The sequence below is a fragment of the Conger conger genome, chromosome 7, assembly GCF_963514075.1.
Source record: "Conger conger chromosome 7, fConCon1.1, whole genome shotgun sequence".
Classification (NCBI taxonomy): Eukaryota; Metazoa; Chordata; class Actinopteri; order Anguilliformes; family Congridae; genus Conger; species Conger conger.
Window position 1 is genome coordinate 57,847,089 of NC_083766.1, and position 20,327 is coordinate 57,867,415.

The 20,327-nt window shown below is 48.3% G+C and overlaps 2 protein-coding genes across 9 annotated transcripts; one reads left to right on the forward strand and one right to left on the reverse strand.

Moving 5' to 3' along the window:
• Window positions 1-73: 73 nt before the first annotated feature.
• On the forward strand, window positions 74-15,969 carry supt20 (SPT20 homolog, SAGA complex component). Of its 8 annotated transcripts, none has more exons than XM_061247490.1 (24): window positions 74-190; window positions 895-973; window positions 1,113-1,148; window positions 1,281-1,406; window positions 1,939-2,065; window positions 2,773-2,876; window positions 3,479-3,595; window positions 3,695-3,748; window positions 4,325-4,464; window positions 4,973-5,129; window positions 5,424-5,483; window positions 6,572-6,643; window positions 6,957-7,126; window positions 7,389-7,421; window positions 7,891-8,011; window positions 8,397-8,502; window positions 9,409-9,564; window positions 10,158-10,470; window positions 10,984-11,132; window positions 11,366-11,424; window positions 11,525-11,629; window positions 12,295-12,388; window positions 13,126-13,235; window positions 14,827-15,969. In XM_061247490.1, the coding sequence occupies exons 2-24, from the start codon at window positions 971-973 to the stop codon at window positions 14,965-14,967; spliced, it is 2,553 nt and encodes an 850-aa protein (XP_061103474.1). In that variant the 5' UTR covers window positions 74-190; window positions 895-970; the 3' UTR covers window positions 14,968-15,969. The 8 variants fall into 8 exon arrangements, 7 of the variants coding, with proteins under 7 accessions (XP_061103474.1, XP_061103476.1, XP_061103477.1 ...); XM_061247492.1 differs by having other exon boundaries at window positions 11,369-11,424; XM_061247493.1 differs by having other exon boundaries at window positions 10,987-11,132.
• Window positions 15,870-19,867, reverse strand: exosc8 (exosome component 8). Its single transcript, XM_061247510.1, has 11 exons — window positions 19,758-19,867; window positions 19,419-19,455; window positions 19,164-19,227; window positions 18,867-18,940; window positions 18,706-18,751; window positions 18,518-18,623; window positions 18,253-18,298; window positions 18,016-18,112; window positions 17,806-17,926; window positions 16,844-16,950; window positions 15,870-16,112 (listed from the first exon to the last, which is right to left on the reverse strand). Exons 1-11 carry the CDS (start codon window positions 19,859-19,861, stop codon window positions 15,994-15,996), a joined length of 921 nt encoding a protein of 306 aa, XP_061103494.1. The 5' UTR covers window positions 19,862-19,867; the 3' UTR covers window positions 15,870-15,993.
• Between the last annotated feature and the right edge of the window lie 460 nt (window positions 19,868-20,327).

Sequence of the window (20,327 nt, forward strand, 5' to 3'; positions counted from 1 at the left end):
CCAGTAGAACCCCTTCGGGTTCCGCCCACAATGCATAGCGGAAGCTTACTTTTTGTTGTTGCACTGATAGAAAATGGCTGCTGTGAGTTAAATTCACTTGGGCGCTGAAATACAGTCCTGCTAAACTGATGCACTTTCCCTTGGATTTACAGTCATCGATGATGCGAGTCATTTTATTGCTCCACGCAAGGCAAGTCGTTTACTGTTGTTCTGCAAAAGCTCAATGAATTTGCGCTTGCAAGCCAGTTTGCTGGCCAGCTAATGCTAACAAACTTATCAGGCTATCCGTGCTAGCGACCAAGCTAACAGGGTTGCAACCAGCACGGTCACTTCGAGCTCCGCAGTCTTCGCGTATACAGGGACCATTTAGCTAGATGGAAAGCTGAATTAGGCTAACTAAATTAGCTAACTCGATGGCTTCAATAGGGGGATTTTTCCATTAAGTTAACCAGCTAGATTTCTTCAAGGTTGTCAGTATGGCATACCATTTGATATTTAGTTTGCTGGAACTTTAAGTTGGCTCTAAACTTTATTCGATACTGAATGCACGACTTGATTGGAGTATTGTACATAAAAGAAACATCGTTGACACAAGTATTACCTAGCTTGCGAATTCGCTAATGTTTGATATGTCACTGTAATGCACGGGCCCCGCTGCATTGCCCCAGGACGGAGTTAGCTGGCGACTGTACGAAATCTCACCCCTCCCCCCTTCTGCGAGTGCATCTCCCGCTGAATCAATTTTTACAGAAATCTGGTTATATTTAACGTACTGCCGGGTGAAAGTCTGCTTTGGGGGGGGGGGACATGAATCGTGCGAGGCTAGTTCCATCGTGACGGACACCGGTATGCACCGATCCACGGTAACTGAAGATGTCTCCTTGACGTCTGCAGGCATTGATGGAGGTGAACGCCTCGGCGTAACGACAGAATCTGCTCCTGTCAGCGAGGCACCCGGCGGTAGACCACAATGGTAAGACGGCGATGGCACTCAAACTTTCCTTTGACTGGAGGTGCTGACGGTCAAGGAGAACATCACACGATAGTGTGCTTAAGTTACTTAGCCTGACGATTTCAGTTTTAGAAATGACTTGTTTCATTATTCTTCGCAGCAACACATTTTGGAGGCAGCCTTGGACCGGGCCGAGGTAGGGGGCTTTTCGCCTTCTGAAGTTATCTATTTTAGAACAGCGGTCATGCATGCAGTTGACTGCGCATCATTTGTAATTGATTGTTAAGCCTTGGCGGTAAATTCTGTGGATTTTCCGTTTTTCGGTCAGTATGTTGTGGAAAGTGCTCGTCAGCGGCCGCCCAAGCGAAGAGGCTCTTCCGGCGGTAGGAAGTCTCTGTGCCAGAAGCTTTACGAGCTGTACATCGAGGAGTGTGAAAATGAACCAGAATTAAAGGTAAGCAGTTGAATTCTAGCCGGATATGAATGATCTAAATCTGGGGTAGGCTATCCTGGTCCTGTAGTGCCAGTCGATATCTCTGGGTTTTTGTTCCATCTGAGCTCGATCAAAAGAGTTTGATCGATAATTCTGAATATTTTGAATGGTAAGACGCAGAGGTGACCTGTTTTTATGAAACCAGTTATGTAGTTATAGGTTTGGAAGGAGCAAAAACCAGTTCTCTGGCAATCCAGGAACAGTGTTGCCTTCATCTGATCTAATATTCTCACACAGAGAGTGTATAACTGATTGTTATAGCTTGCCAGGACATGTAGTGGAGGCAGAAACACTGGGGAGTTTTACAAACTAAGCAGTAGGTACACTTTAGTGGTAGGAAAATGTGAGCATTGCTTGTCATTGTCATTACATTATGTTAATAATCATAATAATAATAGTAATGATAAAAGTGAGGCTTCCTGCACATCTGCTCCTTTTTATTGCTTAACTGTCTGACCTTTTGAAGGTTATTTAAGTTTATTTATTTCTTTAGAAACTGAGGAGAAACGTGAACCTCCTGGAGAAGCTGGTCTCCCAGGAGACGGTTTCGTGCCTGGTGGTGAACCTGTACCCGGGGAATGAGGGGTACTCGCTCATGCTGCGGGGCAAGAACGGATCCGGTGAGACCCCCTCTCCGCTCCGGCGGAGGTCTGAAACTCAGTCACTGGAGGGCCGCAGTGGCTGCTGGGTTTCGGTGTGATTCAGCACTGAAGCGCGCTATTGAAGCCACTGATTGGGCTAGATAGTCCACATACCTTGATTCCGAGGCCTAAACTGATGATTTAAATTAAATTTTTAAAAAGATCCATTTGCAGACACTTTTGTTCCGGTTGGTTTGAGATTCCCCGCTCTTTGTAGTTAGTGAGTTTGGATCCCTGCAATCTGATTGGTTTGGCCAGCGTGACTATGTCATGTGTCCGTGGTTCAATCACCGTCCTGTTTGAGCTTTATTTGTTTATCACAAAGCAGTTTTGTCAGTGGCTTCTGAATACTTGTATATTAGCTTTCAGAATGGGTCTAAACAATGCTCACTTCTGACTTGTTATTTCCCACAATGCAGTGCGATCAGGTCTGGCTGGGCGGTTTCCCAGAAGTAAAATTCCTGCATTCTAATTGGTTTGGCCAGTGTTATTTCCCAGATTTCACCAGTTTTCCATTTGAGGTTTATGCCTTCTCAATACCTTTATATTAGTATACTTGGATATTTCTGAAGGGGTCTGAACAGTGCTCACTCCTAACTGTTATTACCCACAATGCCGTGTTCCTGTGAAACACTGGCTGAGTGTTTTCCAATGTTTAGTAAAATGGATGCTTTATCCCCTCGTTCACTCGGAGACCATTCGGCTGCCCTACGAGGAGGCAGAGCTGCTGGAGTACCTGGATGCTGAGGAGCTTCCCCCTATCCTGGTGGACCTGCTGGAGAAGGCACAGGTGAGTGTGGCAGGGCTCCAGAACTTACCGGAACCTTCCTTTCGCCAGGACATGGCTCCTCAGTGCTCACGTCATGTCGCAGAGAGGCAGTGGGTTTGCTGGGTTTTGCTTTCGACTGAAAATATGCAACCAGTTCAGACTAACGCAACAGAGGAGATGAAAGCAATGCTTTGAAAGCAATGACAGAGCAAAAGCTTGCTGTATTACGTTTATATGTCTAATAAATGTATTATTCTTGTTTGACGCGCTCTATATGTGGGGGTATTCACACTGCAGTGCAGTACGTGCGTTTACACACTTGCTGACGCCGCCAGTTTCTTATTTTTCATATGAATATGTTTGCCTGAAACCAGGAGATGCTGATGTCATTATTTAACACCGACACGCCTGCCAGCAGCAGGGTGTGAATTTCTCTTCACAACGCTGTTATTTATCATAGTCCTACTCCGAGGCGGAAGACCCTGGTTCTTGAAAGTGAAAGTGCTTCCCGGTGTTTTGTTCCAACCACCTGCTAATTAGCGCAGTTCTTCAACTAGGAGGTAGAACTAATTAGTATTACCTGTCACTCATCTCACCTGTCCCGTGGCCCCGCCCCCCCTCAGGTGAACATCTTCCACTGCGGCTGTGTCATCGCAGAGGTGCGGGACTACCGCCGGTCCGCCAACGCCAAGATGCCCTCCTACCAGAGCCGGCACGTCCTGCTGAGACCCACCATGCAGGTGACCGCCCCCGGCCCGGTTCTGATCCGACGCAGTCACAACGATCACAGCGCGCAAACATCCGCTTTGAGCCCTTCTCCTTTCTCCCGTTCTCCCCAGACCTTGATCTGCGATGTCCACGCCCTCACCAGCGACCACCACAAGTGGACTCAGGTACGGGAGGCCTGCCTCAGCCTCAATCAGGCGGAAACATTTCTGAAAAGAATAGTTTTTCCCCCCTTCTTCATAACATAACGTAACGTAACGTAACATAAGAGAGACGGGCCATTCAGCCCAGCAATGCTCGCCGTTTCCTCCGCCTCTTTGGCAGGTGATCAGTCTAGTCACATTCTGCGTTCAGAATGACCTTTGGTGTGTTTAAAATGCTGGTGTGTGAGAGAGTGTTTGAAAGGTGCTGTTGTCAGAGGCAGACGGCATACAGGCCTTCGCAAAGGCATGCCTCAGGCAATGTCACTCACTTTTAGAACCAAGTCTGACTGGAGGTCCCTCGTGTTTGGGCAGGTATGAAAGTGCCCTTGCTGGAATAAAATGTGATCTGATGCATGGAAAGAGCTGGAAGTGGTGAGAGACACCTGACTTGATTCATCTCGTACCTCAGCGCTAACTCGGACTGACACGGTGCAGTTTTCTCAAGCTTCTGGTTTAAATGTAGTCCACGACTCCTAGGAGCTGGACTACGTTTCCCATGAGCCCCCCTCCTCTCACGACTTCCTGAACGTGTGCCCGTAGGATGACAAGCTGCAGCTGGAGAGCCAGTTGATTTTGGCCACTGCTGAGCCCCTGTGCCTGGAGCCCTCCCTCTCTGTGACCTGTACTGCCAATCGCCTGCTCTACAACAAGCAGAAGATGAACACACGCTCTATGAAACGGTGAGTCTGACATTTTCTGTTACGTTACGTTCAGTCTCCAGATAGAAGTGGCTCAGTCCCCTGATATAGTTCAGATGATTTTAGAAGTGTAAATGGCACGCACAATGTTTCATTGATTTGTACCACAACTGTGTGATAGAAAATCACTGTGTGATTAGGAGCCAAGCAACTTCTGGCTTGTTTCCTCAGGGAAAGGGACTGGATAATGATACAATTCCTGCAAAATGCTTAATGGTTGAACTGCAGTACAAAGCTAAACATGAAATGAGCAAACACGATAGCGTCACTCTTAGACCTCACAGGACAGTGTGTAGAACACGTCTCCAACAACAATAATGTTTCAGGCTAAGCACTGTGCCTGTACCTTCAGAAAGCCTTGGTTTTGATTGGCTGGTGTGTGCAGTGAGATACAAGCAGAACTTGGCAGGTAGCGTGATTGATTGATGTATTGATCATTTGGGTGTTAAATGGTCGTGCCCCCCCCCCCCCCCCCCCCGTGGCCCCCCAGGTGTTTTAAGCGGCACTCGCGGGCGGCTCTGAACCGGCAGCAGGAGCTGGCCCACTTCCCCACGCCCCCTCAGCTGCGCCTGCTGGACTACCTGCAGAGGAGGAAGGAGAGGAGACCCCCGCCCCCCATCGACCTCAAGATCTCCAAGGCCGGCAGCGTACGTGTGCTGCTTCCTCCTGGAGCGGCCTGTCCTGGCTTTATACGCAGACACACACACACACACACACACACACACACACACACACACACACACACGGTCACTCACACACACGGTCACTCACAAATACAGTCTCTGAAACACGCAGACACACGAACACACTCACTCTCTTTCTCACACACGCACGCAGACACGCACTGACATACACACACACACTCATGCAGACACACACACACACACACACACACACACGCACGCACGCACGCAGCCTGACCGCCTCCCGTTTTTCTGCAGCAGTGTGTGGACATGTGGAGACAGAGCAGCTGCCAGCTCACCGCCCCGGCCCAAGTGGACGTGAGTCTCACCCCATCTCTCCCTCCCTCTGTCTCTCCCTCTATCTTATCCCTCTCTTTCTGGTTGTCTCGTTCCCTTATCACTTCTACATCTCTCTCCAACCCCCCTTTCACGCTCACCCCTGCGCTCTCTCCCTTTATCGCTCCTCTCCCCTCTTTCCCCCCCCCCTCTCTCTTGCCCTTTTCTCTTTCTCCTACGCCCCTGTGACAGGTGAATAGAGGCTCGTGTGTCATTAAAATAGGCCACTTTCCCCCCTGCGTCGTTCAGACCGGAGCATTAGGCCTGTCCCGCTGGCTGCTGGGACAGGTAGCTGAAAAGGTCCCTTTGTTCCAGAGTCTCGCTCCTCTCTGACCCACTTCTGACAGTGCCCCTGGCCCTGCTGAGCCCAGAGCTTGTGTCGGTGTTTGAGGGGCACAGATACTCCCCCGGGCGGTCCCAAATACTCCCACAGTGAGGCTCAGGTTTAAACACGCTTACATCAGTGGGCCCCAACACTGGCCCTGGAGAGCTGTTGGGTGGGGAGTGGGGTAACTGTGTATTCACCTGCTTTAAGTGGTCAATTATGTGCAATAACAACATAAGCCAGCAGACCCTGTGCCTCTCCAGGACTAGGGCTGGGGACCCTGTGTTTAAGCAGTGGTCCTCGTATGACACGAATGCACAGTCACACCCAGCGCTGAAGACCGTGTACCTCTGCACAGAACGACACTTCCTCTGAACAGCCATTTTCCACAGTGCAGGCAAGATTGACTAAACTAAAGATGAGCTTTAGATCTTTCCTCTGACCCTCGTATCAGGTTAGAGATTCCTTGGCAAAGACGTGCCATAGCTCGGTTGAGACAGACGCCTGGTTGGGATAATCAATAGCCGAGTGGCTCAGGTGCTTAACTAGGACCTGGAAGGTCGGTGGTTCGATCCCCGGTGTAGCCGCAATAAGATCCGTACAGCTGTTGGCCTTGACCCCACATTGCTCCAAGGGCGATTGGCCACTGCTTAGTCTAATCAACTGTAGGTCACTGTGGATAAAAGCGTCATGACTGCGTAGATGTGGGAGATGGATCCTCTCTCTCTCTCTCTCTCTCTCTCAGGTGGAGCAGTACGCCGTGGTGGTGAAGTCGGTTAAGCTGGAGGAATCTCAGTGCATGGGCTGGCCGGCTCAGGTGGGTCATTACCCAGCATTCCCTGGGGTTTCCTAACTCCTGAGAGACGCTCAGATATTCAGAGCGGTCAATGCTGAATTTCAGAGACGTGGCTATGGGTAAGCTGAAAGCCTTCAGTGCAGCATCTATGAGGCGTGTGCGTTTGTGCAAACAAAATAGGTGTGTGTGTGTGTCTGTGTGTATAGTTCATATTTTGTATTCTTGTGCTTAACTTCAGATGTGGGAGTAACAACACTTTCTTTTGTGTTATTAGGGGGGGTTTTGTGACCCATGACCTGAACTCTTTGCTCCTCCCCTCTTCCTCCCGGTACAGGAAATGAAGGATGACGTCCTGTTTGAGTGTGAAGTAGGGGGCCAGGTGCAGAAGACCAGGGTGTCCATCTTTCAGGCGAAGGGGGACCCCCTGGTCTACGGCAAGATCCACAGCGCCAAGGACCCCAAAACCGAGGAGGACCCCGGAGACCCGCATCTCACCCCCCCGCCGTGAGGCTGAAATATTCACTTTATATTTTTAAAATATTTTTAATGCTGGTGAAATGTTGAGGACATTGCCACTTGCCAAAATGTATTTAATTAAGAATGAAACTGGATACTACATTTAGAAGTTTTGATAATCTGTGGTAAATTTACTGGTGTATATAAGCGGTTAAAAGTAATGTTTATGCATATAAGTTATATGAACCTGGTATGATGCATTGCTTTTATACACAGTGACCTTTGACCTCTCTTTTCTTTCCTCCATTAGCTTTCTGATTGGTTCAAAGATTGACGCTGACAGGTAAGATCATTATCCAAATATTATATGATAATTATATTATATTACATATATTAATTATCAGTGTTTCTCTGGGGGCTGACAGGTTCTTGTTGATAACCTGAGTGTTTCTCTGGGGCTCTGACAGCTTCCTGTTGGTAATCTGAGTATTTCTCTGGGGGGTGACAGGTTCCTGTTGATAATCAGAGTGTTTCTCTGGGGGGTGACAGTTTCCTGTTGATAATTGAGTATTTCTCTGGGGGGTGACAGTTTCCTGTTGATAATCAGAGTGTTTCACGTTGATAATAAGAGTGTTTCTCTTGGGGGTGACAGGTTCCTGTTGATAATTGAGTGTTTCTCTGGGGGGTGACAGGTTCCTGTTGATAATTGAGTGTTTCTCTGGGGGGTGACAGGTTCCTGTTGATAATTGAGTGTTTCTCTGGGGGGTGACAGGTTCCTGTTGATAATTGAGTGTTTCTCTGGGGGGTGACAGGTTCCTGAACCAGTACAAGGAGGTGTATGAGCGCGATGTGAAGTGCCCCGTGAAGATGTCCCACAACTCTGGGAGCGTGGCGACGGGGGGGCACGTGTCCCCCGGGAGGGGCGAGCTGGAGGTGAGGACCCCGCACCAAAACCAGGGCTGACCGACCGGCTGCCTGACGACAAACCGCAACACTGTTTACCCCATCTGACCTATTGTACCTACCTATAGTGACTTATGATCAAATATGTATTTTTCTTTCCTGCATGAAAGCATCAAAACATTGCTATGAGTAGTTCAGTGAACGTAGCGAGTGTTATGTTTAATCTGATCGGTGCAATTATCACTGATAAGTTTGAGGTAAATGAAATGTCATCTCGTGGCCCACCTCATCCCTGACCGTATCCCAAAGTTTGAGAACCACTGCTGTTTAAATGGCTGTGGTTGGGGTAGGGTGACGGCAGCCGTTTTACGGTTGTTTGTTTGTTTGTTTGTTTGTTTGTTTGTGTGTTTTGCAGACTGACGGTTTCTCGCCACTGGTTCAGTCCTCTGTGCTGGGGAAGGGAGTGAAACACAGACCGCCTCCCATTAAACTGCCAACAGTGCCCGGCAACAGCGCCTCAGGTAAACCAGCCAATCACACTCTCTCTACAGCAGCTCCGCGGGTAAACGAGCCAATCGTAGTGACTCGCTTATGCAGCGCCTCAGCTAAACCAGCCAATCACAATGTACTTCTGTATTCCGGCTGAGTATAGGCACGCATTTAATCTGTCCTAGAGCGTTAGCAGGGAATAACACAGGCACATAAAAATGTAGCTAATATAGACATAAAATATGAATGAAGTCTGATACCGAAAGCCAAATCCCATGTGGCTTAAAGCACAAAGAACAAAATGAATAAACATGAATAAATAAGGAGCCAACGCGTCTGATATTTGAAATATCTGAACTGAAGGCTACGTGGTGTTTCTGACACAGCTGTGCTCCATAAAACACCCGAGCGCTATGGCTAAAAATAAGTATTGACGTTGTGCAGTGAAGGTTACGGGCCGAACACAAGGGCAGCCGGCCCCGTTGCTGAAGTGCTGCAGGCAGTTAGCTTCTGTTCTACCTACAGTGAACCCAAACCTTTCACACCGAGAATATCCAGACTCGGAAGTGGGGTTTCCATCCAACTGTTTTTCTGCGTATTTTTTGAATTTGTAAACCTGAGTGAAAGCACCGGGGGGGAAAAAAACGGCGAACGGCTTGCAGTCTTTTGATTGCGTTCCTTACTTTGTTGCGTGCTTATCAGAACATTCACATTATAGTGGTTTGTGGGAATGCGAATCAGACTTTTCTTTTGCCAACTTTTGGGAAATTCCCTGCGAGTCATTCGGATGGAAACTTAACTTGAGAGGATGGTTCCAGAAACCTCTGAGGAGCTGTGGGACCAGGTGTGGCCTCGCCCTGCTGCGTAGCGTTAGCCTGTGAGCGAGACTCCAGCGTAGTTCACTCCTAACCCCTCCTCCCTCCTCACCTGTGGCACAGGTAACCCCTTCAGCTCCCCGCCCTCAGGGGGGCACCTGAAGTGCCCGACTCCGCCTCCCTCCAAGAGCCAATCGCTGTCCAGGAAGCACTCCATAGAGCTGAGCCAGGCCGGCCTCCTGTCCCCCACAGCGCTGTCTCCCATTGGCTCCTCGCAGAGTGAGTGAGGGGCTCTGGCCCCGCCCACAGCCACACCGCCTGGTCAGGCCCTCTCTCTCACAGGAAGGGCTGTTGTGTCTCTGGTCCTCACCGTTTTCTACAGGGAGGACCGTAACTGTGTGGATAGTCATGCAGCACACCGAAATGTTTGATATTTTGTTGTTGCACTTGATGATTTGGGTATAACCGACCAACCACTGGCGAGCTGAGAAGTATGAAATGGCGGACACTGTATGATATCATAAGGAGTTCATTTTACGGGTAAAGGTTTTGATTTTTGACGTCATTGATGTGCTTGCCATCCCTAAACATTTCCCCCTTGCTCCCTCCCTCTCTCTCTCTCTCTCTCTCTCTCTCTTTCTCCCTCCCTCTCTCTCTCTCCCTCCCTCTCTTTCTCCCTCCCTCTCCCTCCCTCTCTCCCTCCCTCTCTTTCTCCCTCCCTCCCTCCCCCTCTCTCTCTCCCTCCCTCCCTCCCCCTCTCTCTCTCCCTCCCTCCCTCCCTCCCCCTCTCTCTCTCCCTCCCTCCCTCCCTCTCCCTCTCCCTCTCCCTCCCTCTCTCCCTCCCTCCCTCCCTCTCTCTTTCTCTCTCTCAGGATCGGGGACGCCCAAGCCGTCCACGCCCACCCCCACGAACACGCCGTGCTCCACGCCCCACCCCCCGGAGCTGCAGCTGGGGACCCCCACGGGGACCCCCACGCCCCAGGACCCGCTGGGCCCCCTGCCCCTGTCCCAGCCCACCCTGCTGGCCCCGTTCGCCCAGCAGCAGATGGCCCTGAGCCAGGGGCTGCCGGTCATGACCATCCCCCTGTCCACCATGGCCAGCTCCATCACCACCGGGACCTCCTCCTCCCAGGTCATGAACAACCCCGCCGGGCTCAACATCATCAACGTGGTGGGCTCTGTCTGGTAAGACCCCCGTACCCCCAAAATAACACCCCCAACCCTAACCCTAACCCCAACCCCGCAGTGGTAATGCAATGTCTAACCCAGAGCCGTAATGGGGCTGTGGGTTCCATGCAGTCGGCAGCCATTTTGAAAAATGGCTCCAGCGCAGGATTTGCAGCTTACGATCTCCGTAACTTTACATTGGATACTTAAGCAGTTCTTGTGTGTGTGTGGGTGTATCTGTGTGTGTGTGTGTGTATGTGCCTGTGTTTATGTGTGTGTGTGTGTGTGTGTGTGTGTGTGTGTGTGTGTGTGTGTGTGTGTGTGTGTGTGTGTGTGTGCCTGTGTCTGTGTGTGTGTGTGTGTGTTTACCTGTGTGTGCCTGTGTTCCTGTGTTCCTGTGTGCGTGCGTGTGTGCCTGTGTGTGTGTGTGTGTGCGTGCGTGCGTGCGTGCGTGTATGTGTGGTGTGTGTGCGTGCGTGCATGCGTGTGTGGTGTGCGCGTGCATGTGTGTGTATCTCTGTGTCTGTACAGCAGTCCCCAGGGCCTGATGAGCGCCTCGAACCCGATGCTGGGCTGCAGCCCTGGTGCTTTGACCTCGGGGATTAACCTGAGCGGGATCCTGCCCGGGGGAGGTCTGATGTCGGGGACCCTCCCCACCATGCAGCCCACGGCACAAGCAGGTACACCCCCCACCAGGGGATCCATTATGTGCCGCCCTACGTGGCTGCTCCCACTTCAACATCAACGGCCAATTTCTTTATGCATTTAAAAATGTAAAAATTACAAAAAAGCTGGGGGTTTGGTTTCACCAGAAAGTACCATGGTCAGCAGACCTGGCCACGAAGTGTAGGGTGACTGAACATGTCTGTTGAAGAATAAGAGTGAAATAAGAGTGTTTGTTCTTCTCTTGAAGCAGGGAGTCCCTTCGGTCTGAATAACTCCTCAGGACTGCGACCTTTGAACCTCGTCCAGGTAAGACCTCGTCCTGTGGAGCGATGTGATGTCAGCATGCGTATGGGGCGTGGCCTCTTCGCTTGCCTCTCTGACTCTTCCTCCTCCTCCTCCTCCTCAGCTCCCCTCGGGGCCGCTCATCTTTAACTCCCAGCTGTCCCAGTTCTCCCCGCAGCAGCAGAGCAGCCAGTCAGCCACTTCCAGTCCCCAGCAGCAGGGGGAGGCGGTGAGCACGCGTGAAAACCAGCACGCACACGCACTGATACCACAGAGCAAGAGTCCCGGTCCTCCAGAGCCCGATGGGGTTGAGTCTGTTTATCCTGGTCTCGCTTCCCACATCTTCCCTCGGTATCGTAGATGGCAGTGATGGTATTTTGGATGTAAAGAGGACAGGGGGAAGCCTGGTTGGAAGGATCGGGGACTCGTACTTCAAGCCTAGTTCAGACGAAAGATTTGCGACACGATGAAACCATTTCAGAATGTTTGCAGCAACTAATCGCAGGTGGCAAGTTTTAGAACGTTGCAAAGAGTCATCAGTTGCGGCTTGTTTGTGTCTCAGATCTTTGATCTGAGCCGGGCTTCCCAGAACAAACAAAGACATTCAGGCTGTTCACTGTATTCATGAGCTCACGCATGTTCCTTGTTGGTCACTTGTTTGGAGTTCAGTAAGCAGTTCAGCCCCAAGAAACCGTGTGAGGTGAGTTAAATATTCAGTTAAAGCACTCCATTACACAGTTAAAGTGCTCCATAAAAGCCAAAACTAGCACAACCCTGCTCCAGGATCAGGGCCAGTGAATCTTGCTGTAGAGACGTTATGAATGTGAGAGTCAAGGTTGTGGTGTATGGAGACGAGGCCACGGAGACTCAGGTTCCCCCTCCTCACCCCTGCAGGTGGACCAGAGCATGGGTGGGCCTGACCAGGCCCTGGGGAGCCAGCAGACCGCGGTAATAAACCTGGGAGGGTTCATGTCTCCTCAGGCCGCAGGTACGGATTCACCACCGCTCTAGAACACGGCCACTCTGGAATGCGACCGCTCTGGAACGCAACCTCTGTAGAATGTGACCACTCTAGAACACAACCTCTCTAGAATGTGACCACTCTAGAGCACAACTTGTCAAAAACACGAACAGGAGGGCTCTAGAATGTGACCTATGAAAATGAGCCGAGAACACCATGACCTTTGGGTGTGACCCCCACCCTCTTTCCCTTTGACCCCAAACAGTTGCTCTTAGACAGAGACAGCTTGGGACCATGAAAGCCCTGTATACTTCTTTCCTTAAAAAAAATAAATAAAAATAAATAAAAAATCCCCCACTCAATTAACATTCAGAACATTTTCACAATTTGGCTCCACTGAGGCATTAACAGACACTAATCACGTAGATCATGCTAATTAGATGTGCCATCTCTAACCCCCCCTCCCCCCCCCCCCACTCGTAGTCTCGTAGCTTTTCCTACTAATTCAGCCGATGTAACTGTAGATTTGTAGTTTTTTTTGTGTGTGTTTGTAGTTTCAATCTAATAGGTGACCTCTGACCTCCACCCTCCCCCTCTTTTGTTCTGCTTCACTATCCTTCTGTTTCCGTTCTTCTGTTTTTCCCTCCTCCATTTTACTGTGACCTCCTCCTCCTCCTCCTCCTTCACCCTGTCCTCCATGTGCTCTCCCTGTGACTCCTCCTCCATGACACCCCCCCTCCCTCGTCCCCTCTCCCCCCTCGTAGTGTTATCGCAGCTGGGCTGTGGCCCGGACAGGTCTGGGCCCAGTCTTCCACCCTCCAGGCTCCACCTCTCCCAAGCCTTACAGCACCAGCCGCACCAGCCTCAGATACAAGTAATGCAGCAACTTCAGTATGCTCTCACCTGCTGGCACAAATTCTGCGCTCCACAAACTTCAAAATACCCTTTAAAAATCTTTTAGGAAAAACTATTCAGCAGTCTTAAATCATTTGGGTGTCAAAATTTGTTCCTCTGATTTCAGTTCTGGGGTTTTTCTGTTGCTTCACCCCATTTCTATTTCGTTGTTGCCATGGTTTCTTCATTATTCTTTTAACACATGCGTATGGATATGTGTTTGGAAGCTGAAGCGCTCTCGGGCGAAGAATCGTGAAGGAATTTTATGTCCAAGGGGAGCACGGAATTTTCTTGCTGACCACAATACCCATTCCATCTTTTTATTTTATATATTTTTTTATGACTGTTCTTATTTTTCCAAATCCGCTTTCAAGTAGTGCTTGTGGCACATCCATTTTGGAAGACTAATCCCTTCTGGCCTGGTGCATGCGATCCCAGGAATAAACCCAGTTCCTCAGTGCGATAACGGCAGACTCGGCTTTGATAGTCACCAACGCCAAACGCTCATTGAAAAGTTTTATTTCATCGCTTCATGCTGATATTTGCCCATGCATGGTGTCATTTCTGTCAAATTTTGTGTTTGTTTATTGTCCATCTTTTCCCCCCAAACCCCTTTTCTTAAGCTGTAATCTCCCCCCGTTTTGAACGCTAACCCGTATGTAGCCCTGACTGGCTAAGCATCGAGCGGAAGTTGCTGACTTACTGAAATCTCTGCACCCCCCTCTCCCCTCTTAAAACTCGAAGCATGTGTGTGGAAAAAGCATTAGCGCAGCATAACGTCGTAAAGTAGCGAAGAGAAATAAAAATAAAATAAAGCAGATTAATGCCGTTTGCAGATTTCTGTGCCACTGGCGCTGCTTGACTGTCTGCTTATGTCTGAACCGTGTGTGTAAACCGTCTGCTCATCTCTCCAAGCATTCCTGCCAACCTGTTGCAAACCACCAGCAAAGCACCCTCTGCTTTCATCCTCTATCCCTATCCCCGCCCTTAACCCTAATCCTACCCCAAACCCAACTCCCATCTTTAACTCTAACCCTACACTTAACCCTACCCCAAACCCAACTCCAACCCCTAGACCAACACTTAACCCTACCCCAAACCCAACCCCTAGACCAATACTTAACCCTACCCCAAACCCTAGATCCTAGTCCAACACCTAAACATACCCCTACCCCAAACCCCACTATAACCCCTAAACCTACTCCAACCTTTAACCCACACCTTAAGCATTCTCCTAACCCCACCCCAAATCCAACACTTAACCATACCCTAAAACCTACTCTTACCCCAAAACGGTGATCCTACCCCGAACGCTACTCCAATCTTTAACCCCAACCCAACCATAAAACACACTCCTAACCCCCTTACCCTACCCTAAATCCTACTCCGCCCCCCTAACCCAGATAGCAGTGCATCCCCCTGCTTGTGCTAACCCCCGGGGCATTACCGCTCAACCCTTCCTGTTCGCGGTGTGGCTGCTCGGTTCGACCTTGGGACGCAGCGGTGTGCGGAGGCTCACTCTCTGACCTCTGACCTCTGACCCCCCTGCTCCCCCCCCCACCTCTCTCCAGTTGCAATTCTTGCAGCACCAAATGCAGCAGCAAATGGCTATAGCGGGAGCAGTGGGCCAGGGGGCGCCGCGGCAACATACCGCCAACCCGCCAAGAAGTAAGAGGAAACGGAGCACCCCGCAGCCCCTGCCCAAATCCTGACGGGACGGGACCGGCCTGCAGACGGACCGAGCGGTTCAGACGGACCCCCTCCTCTCGCCCCCCTGTCGCTGGGTTAAAAACAGACTGAACTCTGCTGTCTGCATTCACTACGCCACCTCCAGAGCTCAGAAGACTTTTTTTTTTTTTTTTTTTTTTTTTTTTTTTATAAGATTACGTTAAAAAAGTAAGGTGAAAGATGATGACGAGGGCAAGGTCCAAACGAGGCTCGTATTCTCTGAGGCAGAATCATGCAAACCTGGTCCTGGAGCCCCAGAGGAGTGTAGTTTTCGTTTTTGCCCTCATAACTGTTACTGTTACTACCCATTTTGCATAGTTTTTTGGCTATGTGGGCGCAGGTGACCATGGACCGGAGGTACCCAGGGTTCCACCTTTCAGACCAAACTATAAACAGTCAAAGTTTTAACGGAACCCAGAAACATCTCTCGCGCTCCAGGACCATCACGCGTACTGACGCTATGGCATGCCTACAGAGATATACAGGCCTTCTGGATTGATGTCCCAGTATTACGGTGTCGAAAACTAGGCTTTTAGAATCAGGACTGCATATGAATTGGCTGAGTCCGTATGAATGTGTTCAGGATTTTGGCCAACAAAGGGTCCCTTAAACCGTGAGTTTCCTTTGAGGAAAACTGTGCTCTACCGTCTGCCTCCATGAATCTACAGAGCGAGAACTGTTTAAGGGCCTTGGAAACGCGCCCGGCGACGGCAGCCATTTTAGCTACCGGTGTCAACCAACGGGAGAAGTTTGTTTTATCCAGCACGTTTTTAAACGATGTCGTACTCAACAGGGATCTGTGTACTGTACATTCATATGAAATCAGGTGTGGGAGGAAAAAACCTACTGGCCACAGATGCTGATTTTTTTTTCTTTTATTTTTTTTTGTAAATGTTCTTTGTCAGCAGTTTTATTGTGATAAAAGAAAATATATATTGACATTGAAAAATACAACTTTTAGAGAAAAAAAAAAAACCCTGGGAAACGTGGTGGTTTGTGTGTATGGTCCCTCACTTGTGAGTTTTGACGCTCTGTATGACCGTGTTTATCAGTTTGCTGATCTCGCGGTTCCTCGTCACCGCTCGGCTGATGCAGTCCTGGAGCTTCTCGCCCGACAGCGACGTTCCACCTGAGAGAACGGAGAGAGAACGCTTCTGTCACACCGACGACCACACCACAGATGCATTGCATACAATTAAGAGGGAAAGAAATAGTCAGTGAAGTGTTTATCTTTAAATGAGGACTGCAACACTGTAGTTAACTTCTGAAATTCCAGAAAAAAAACTATGGTATGCGAGTATTTTTTTATAGTTTTGTCTTGTGATTTATATTAAAATAAGGGTTGCGGGTGAAATTTAATTCCAACCAGACCTGGATCAAATACTTTTCAGTGCTCGATTGAACTTGCCTGGTGCAATGAGAGGACCAGATGGCGGAGTTTGAACTTAAGAGAATTTCATCGGTTCCAATACACCTGACAAGCTCATTAAAGCATAGAACGGTATCCGAATCCAAAACAATTATGTATTTGACCCAGGTCTGATTCCAACACCTTTACTAAGAACGTGTGCTTAAATGTAACGGGTGAGATATTGCCCGAGTCCGAGGCGAGATTTGAACCCCTGCTTCTCGCTCGTCCAAATATTTGTTGAACGAACGCGTTCAACAAATATTTGTTACGAAACTCACCTCAACGACGTTCTTTTTGAACTTGAGGGTTACGTCATCAGCGTTGTCACGGTAACCTGCTTACGAGCCTTCGCTTCACCGTGCTTACTAGCGAACTAGCCGAGCTAACCCCGCTACGGAAACACCGTGTGATACACAGCTGTGCCTGAGGACGACGGGTGGGACCCACACCTGGTTTGTGAAGCATACAGAGCCGGTCTTCCTCGTCCGTCACCACCGTCATCATGGCTGTGGACAGGGTCTCCTCTTCAGCGGTAGGGTCAACGATAACTATGGAGCTGCGTGGGAAGGAACACGACTTAAAACGGAGCTACATGTGGAGTTACATGTGGGGCGAGCAGCATTATTTACGATCAGACCGGATTGTTTTGGTTTCAAATATTTTTCTGTTCTCGATTGATCTTGCCTCGTGCTACTGGGCCAACCGACTAGAAGGCATGGTTTGCATGTTTGGAGAGTATTTAATGGGTTCCGATACACCAGACGAGTTCCGTAAAGTGTATAAAAGTAGCGTAATGGTTAAGGCACATGACTGGGACCCGCACGGTCGGTGGTTCGAATCCCGGTGTAGCCACAATAAGATCTGCTCAGCCCTTGGGCCCGTGAGCAAGGCCCTTAACCATTGCTCCAGGGGAGGATTGTGTCCTGATTAGTCTAATCAACTGTACGTCGCTCTGTATAAGAGCGTCCGCCAAATGCCATTAATGTAATGTAAAGTATTTGAGGTCTGTTTGCAGTGGAGCTACATACATCCAAAACAGTGTTAGTTACAATGGAGTGAAATACAGGGAACACTGGGTTATATCCCAATTAATTTATCCAATTGTAACAACCTGGAGCTCACAGGATGTGATTACTATACCTTCCTCAAGCTCACAGGATGTGATTACTATACCTTCCTCAAATCAAAACATTTCACATATACAAGCTGTGGATAATGTGACCTATTCTGAAGGCCGTTTTTTTATAACCTTATGTTGTGTTTGGCTCTCTATAAGACGGGTGTATTAATGGTTGAGGAACTTCCAACAGGTCTTAAAATTGAGACATTCCCATGTACCAGCAATCAGAACTGATTGTTTCCTGCCGTTAGCTCTACACAACTCCACAATACGGTCGGAACTACAACTCACTCGTCAAAGACTACAAACGACGAGGCAGTCGGATGTTTGGCGATGTTCAGGCGCCTTTTCTTGTCCGTGTTGACTTCTGCCAGGTCTGTGTCTTTGTTAATGGAAACTTCCGGAAGCTGCACTGTGAGGAAATGGGACACATCATTTATTTGTTTGCCCAGGAAATGTAACAAACAACATGTCCCATTCAGACGATTTGGCGATCCTCACCGTTCTTCAGGGCTGCCAGCAGTGCGATAACGCAGGCGTCCAGAAGATTCCCGTCGTAGTCCAGACACATCATGTCACAATACAATACCCAGCAGAGCTAGCATGAAACACAGTGAATTATCAGCAAACTGGTCAAGAATATGTCTGCGTACAAAGAATGATTATCATACACAGTTTGTACTTTGTTGTAAATTTTAATTAAAACTTTTTTTACTTTTCCAAGAGCACTACTCTTACCTTTCCCTTTTCAATACATAGGTCTTCTTTCAGTATAATCTCAGAGCTGTAATAGAAGTAGACGCATTAAAAGTTGTCACATTTACCACGAATAACCCATTGAATAAGAACACATCAAACCAAAACGTGTCCTTGTCAGTCTCCTTGACAGGTCTGGGTATATTACCATCGGAACAGAACGGCAATGTCGTGACAGTCTTGTCAGCAGAGCATCGCTACTGTTTAATTCAAACAAACACGCAAAGGCGTGGGAAATGAGGGATACCTCTCGATGATGTCAGCCATGAACTGGCTTGCAGCTTGCGCCTGCTCCCCTGGGGCGCCCGGTCGGAACTTGGAGGAACACAAAGGCGGCAGGTCCACATTTGGTACTGAAAAGAACGGTCAGAGTAACGGTCTCGTCAGCGATGACACAGACGTGAATCACTTATGTTAAACAGTTTAAGCACGTACCTATATAACCGTTATTCGGTGCGTCGTTTGGCGGAGACGCTAGTTCCTATGAAGAAGACATAAAACATGTGTTAATACCCCAAGTAAATCTCACTCTAGGCAAGTTTATATTGATGCCCACCGTTCTTTTCGGGACATTAAAGTCAGTAGGTATACGCTACCCCTTTGATACCACAGATGACAGTAGTGTTTCCGATCTTCACCAAGGCAGAGCCGTGTGCAGTCGATATGGAACCTTTAGATGAGAATATGCCCCAACATTAATTTACAATGTGACACGTAGGCCATACAACAACTACTCATCGATATGTACGCTAGTTTGTGAATCAATAAATTCGTTATTTTGTTTTTAAGAAAGTACTTGACCAAGCAAACCCATCTAATGACGCGGAGAGCTTTGCAAAGAATCAGACGTTTTCTGTAGACCTTAAGTAAAAACACAGCTTCTCGGTTCTCACCTATATTGAGTGTTGTGATTCTGAATTCACCCAGTTCTCGTCCATCTGGTCGGCAGTTTTCTTTCTAATGAGAGAAATGCTAAATATAATACCTGTTCAAACGATATTTGAATTAAAAACATCGCAGGTTTAACTGCGTTATTTAGTTAGCCATTATGGTACAAAATAATACAGTTACCTGCCAATGTTGCAAATAAGTTATCAAGATAACTTACTAGCAAAGAATAACAGTGAAGAAAAAAAACATTCATTTACCAGAAAACTCCTGTGGTATTCCAATGGCTCGGCAGTTCTGGATAGAAAAACACACTGTTGATTATGTATGTACACAGCTATACAATAATCATGTATTTGGCTTTCAGTTTAGCTAACGTTAGCCAGCTAGCTAAATGTTTGAATGGTAATTGTGGGGCAACGTTAGCCAGCTAGCTAGCTCTCAATTGATATCGGTGCTTGCAAGTGCATGAGTAATCTGCATTTTAAGATAGGCGAAACCCCTGACAATTGTTTATAATTTGGTTTATCCACTCGCTACAAAACCCACAGAGAATGGTTAAGAGTAATTGGTTTCATTTTTGCATCCAGTTCACTCACTTGAATCCAGCCGCCATGCTTATTTGATACACCACGTGAACCTGAGTAAACTTCTTCTTCTTCTTCTTTTTGTTGTTTTTACGGTGGTTTGCATACAACTTCATGGTGCATTACCGCCACCTTCTGCTCTGGAGTATTTTCCACTTCATCCATACCCAATAATACTTTTAATACTTGCATTCCTTTTTCCATCGATTTAGCCCTCATCACATCTCTGTGTGTTTCATACCTCCTACACACTATAATTACATGTTCTACCGACTCCTCTTGTTCACACAAACCTGTAGGGTGTTTTGCTACTATTTTTAGTGTTTTGTTTGGTCCACAATGTCCCAGCCTTAATCTAGTCAATGACACTTCCTCTCTTCTATTACCATTAAACATCTGTTTTGTTTTGATACTTCTTTGAATTTGAAACAATTCTCCCTCCCATTTTTTCTTGCCACATTTGATTCGCTCTTTCCCATATAATACTTTTGGCTTCTGACTTACTTATCCTAACTTCCATCTATTTCGTCTTTAATAAGAGCTTGCTTTCCTAAAGCATCTGCCATTTCAGACTGTTCATTC

Coding starts and splice junctions, on each gene's coding strand:
- supt20 (XM_061247490.1), top strand. Junction 5,484..6,571: donor CCGCCCCGGCCCAAGTGGAC/GTGAGTCTCACC, acceptor TCTCTCTCTCAG/GTGGAGCAGTACGCCGTGGT. Junction 11,133..11,365: donor GCAGCCCACGGCACAAGCAG/GTACACCCCCCA, acceptor CTTCTCTTGAAG/CAGGGAGTCCCTTCGGTCTG.
- exosc8 (XM_061247510.1), bottom strand. CDS start 19,861: ATGAAGTTGTATGCAAACCACCGTAAAAACAACAAAAAGAAGAAGAAG. Junction 17,927..18,015: donor GCTGGCAGCCCTGAAGAACG/GTGAGGATCGCC, acceptor ATTTCCTCACAG/TGCAGCTTCCGGAAGTTTCC. Junction 16,951..17,805: donor TCGTTTGTAGTCTTTGACGA/GTGAGTTGTAGT, acceptor CTTCCCACGCAG/CTCCATAGTTATCGTTGACC.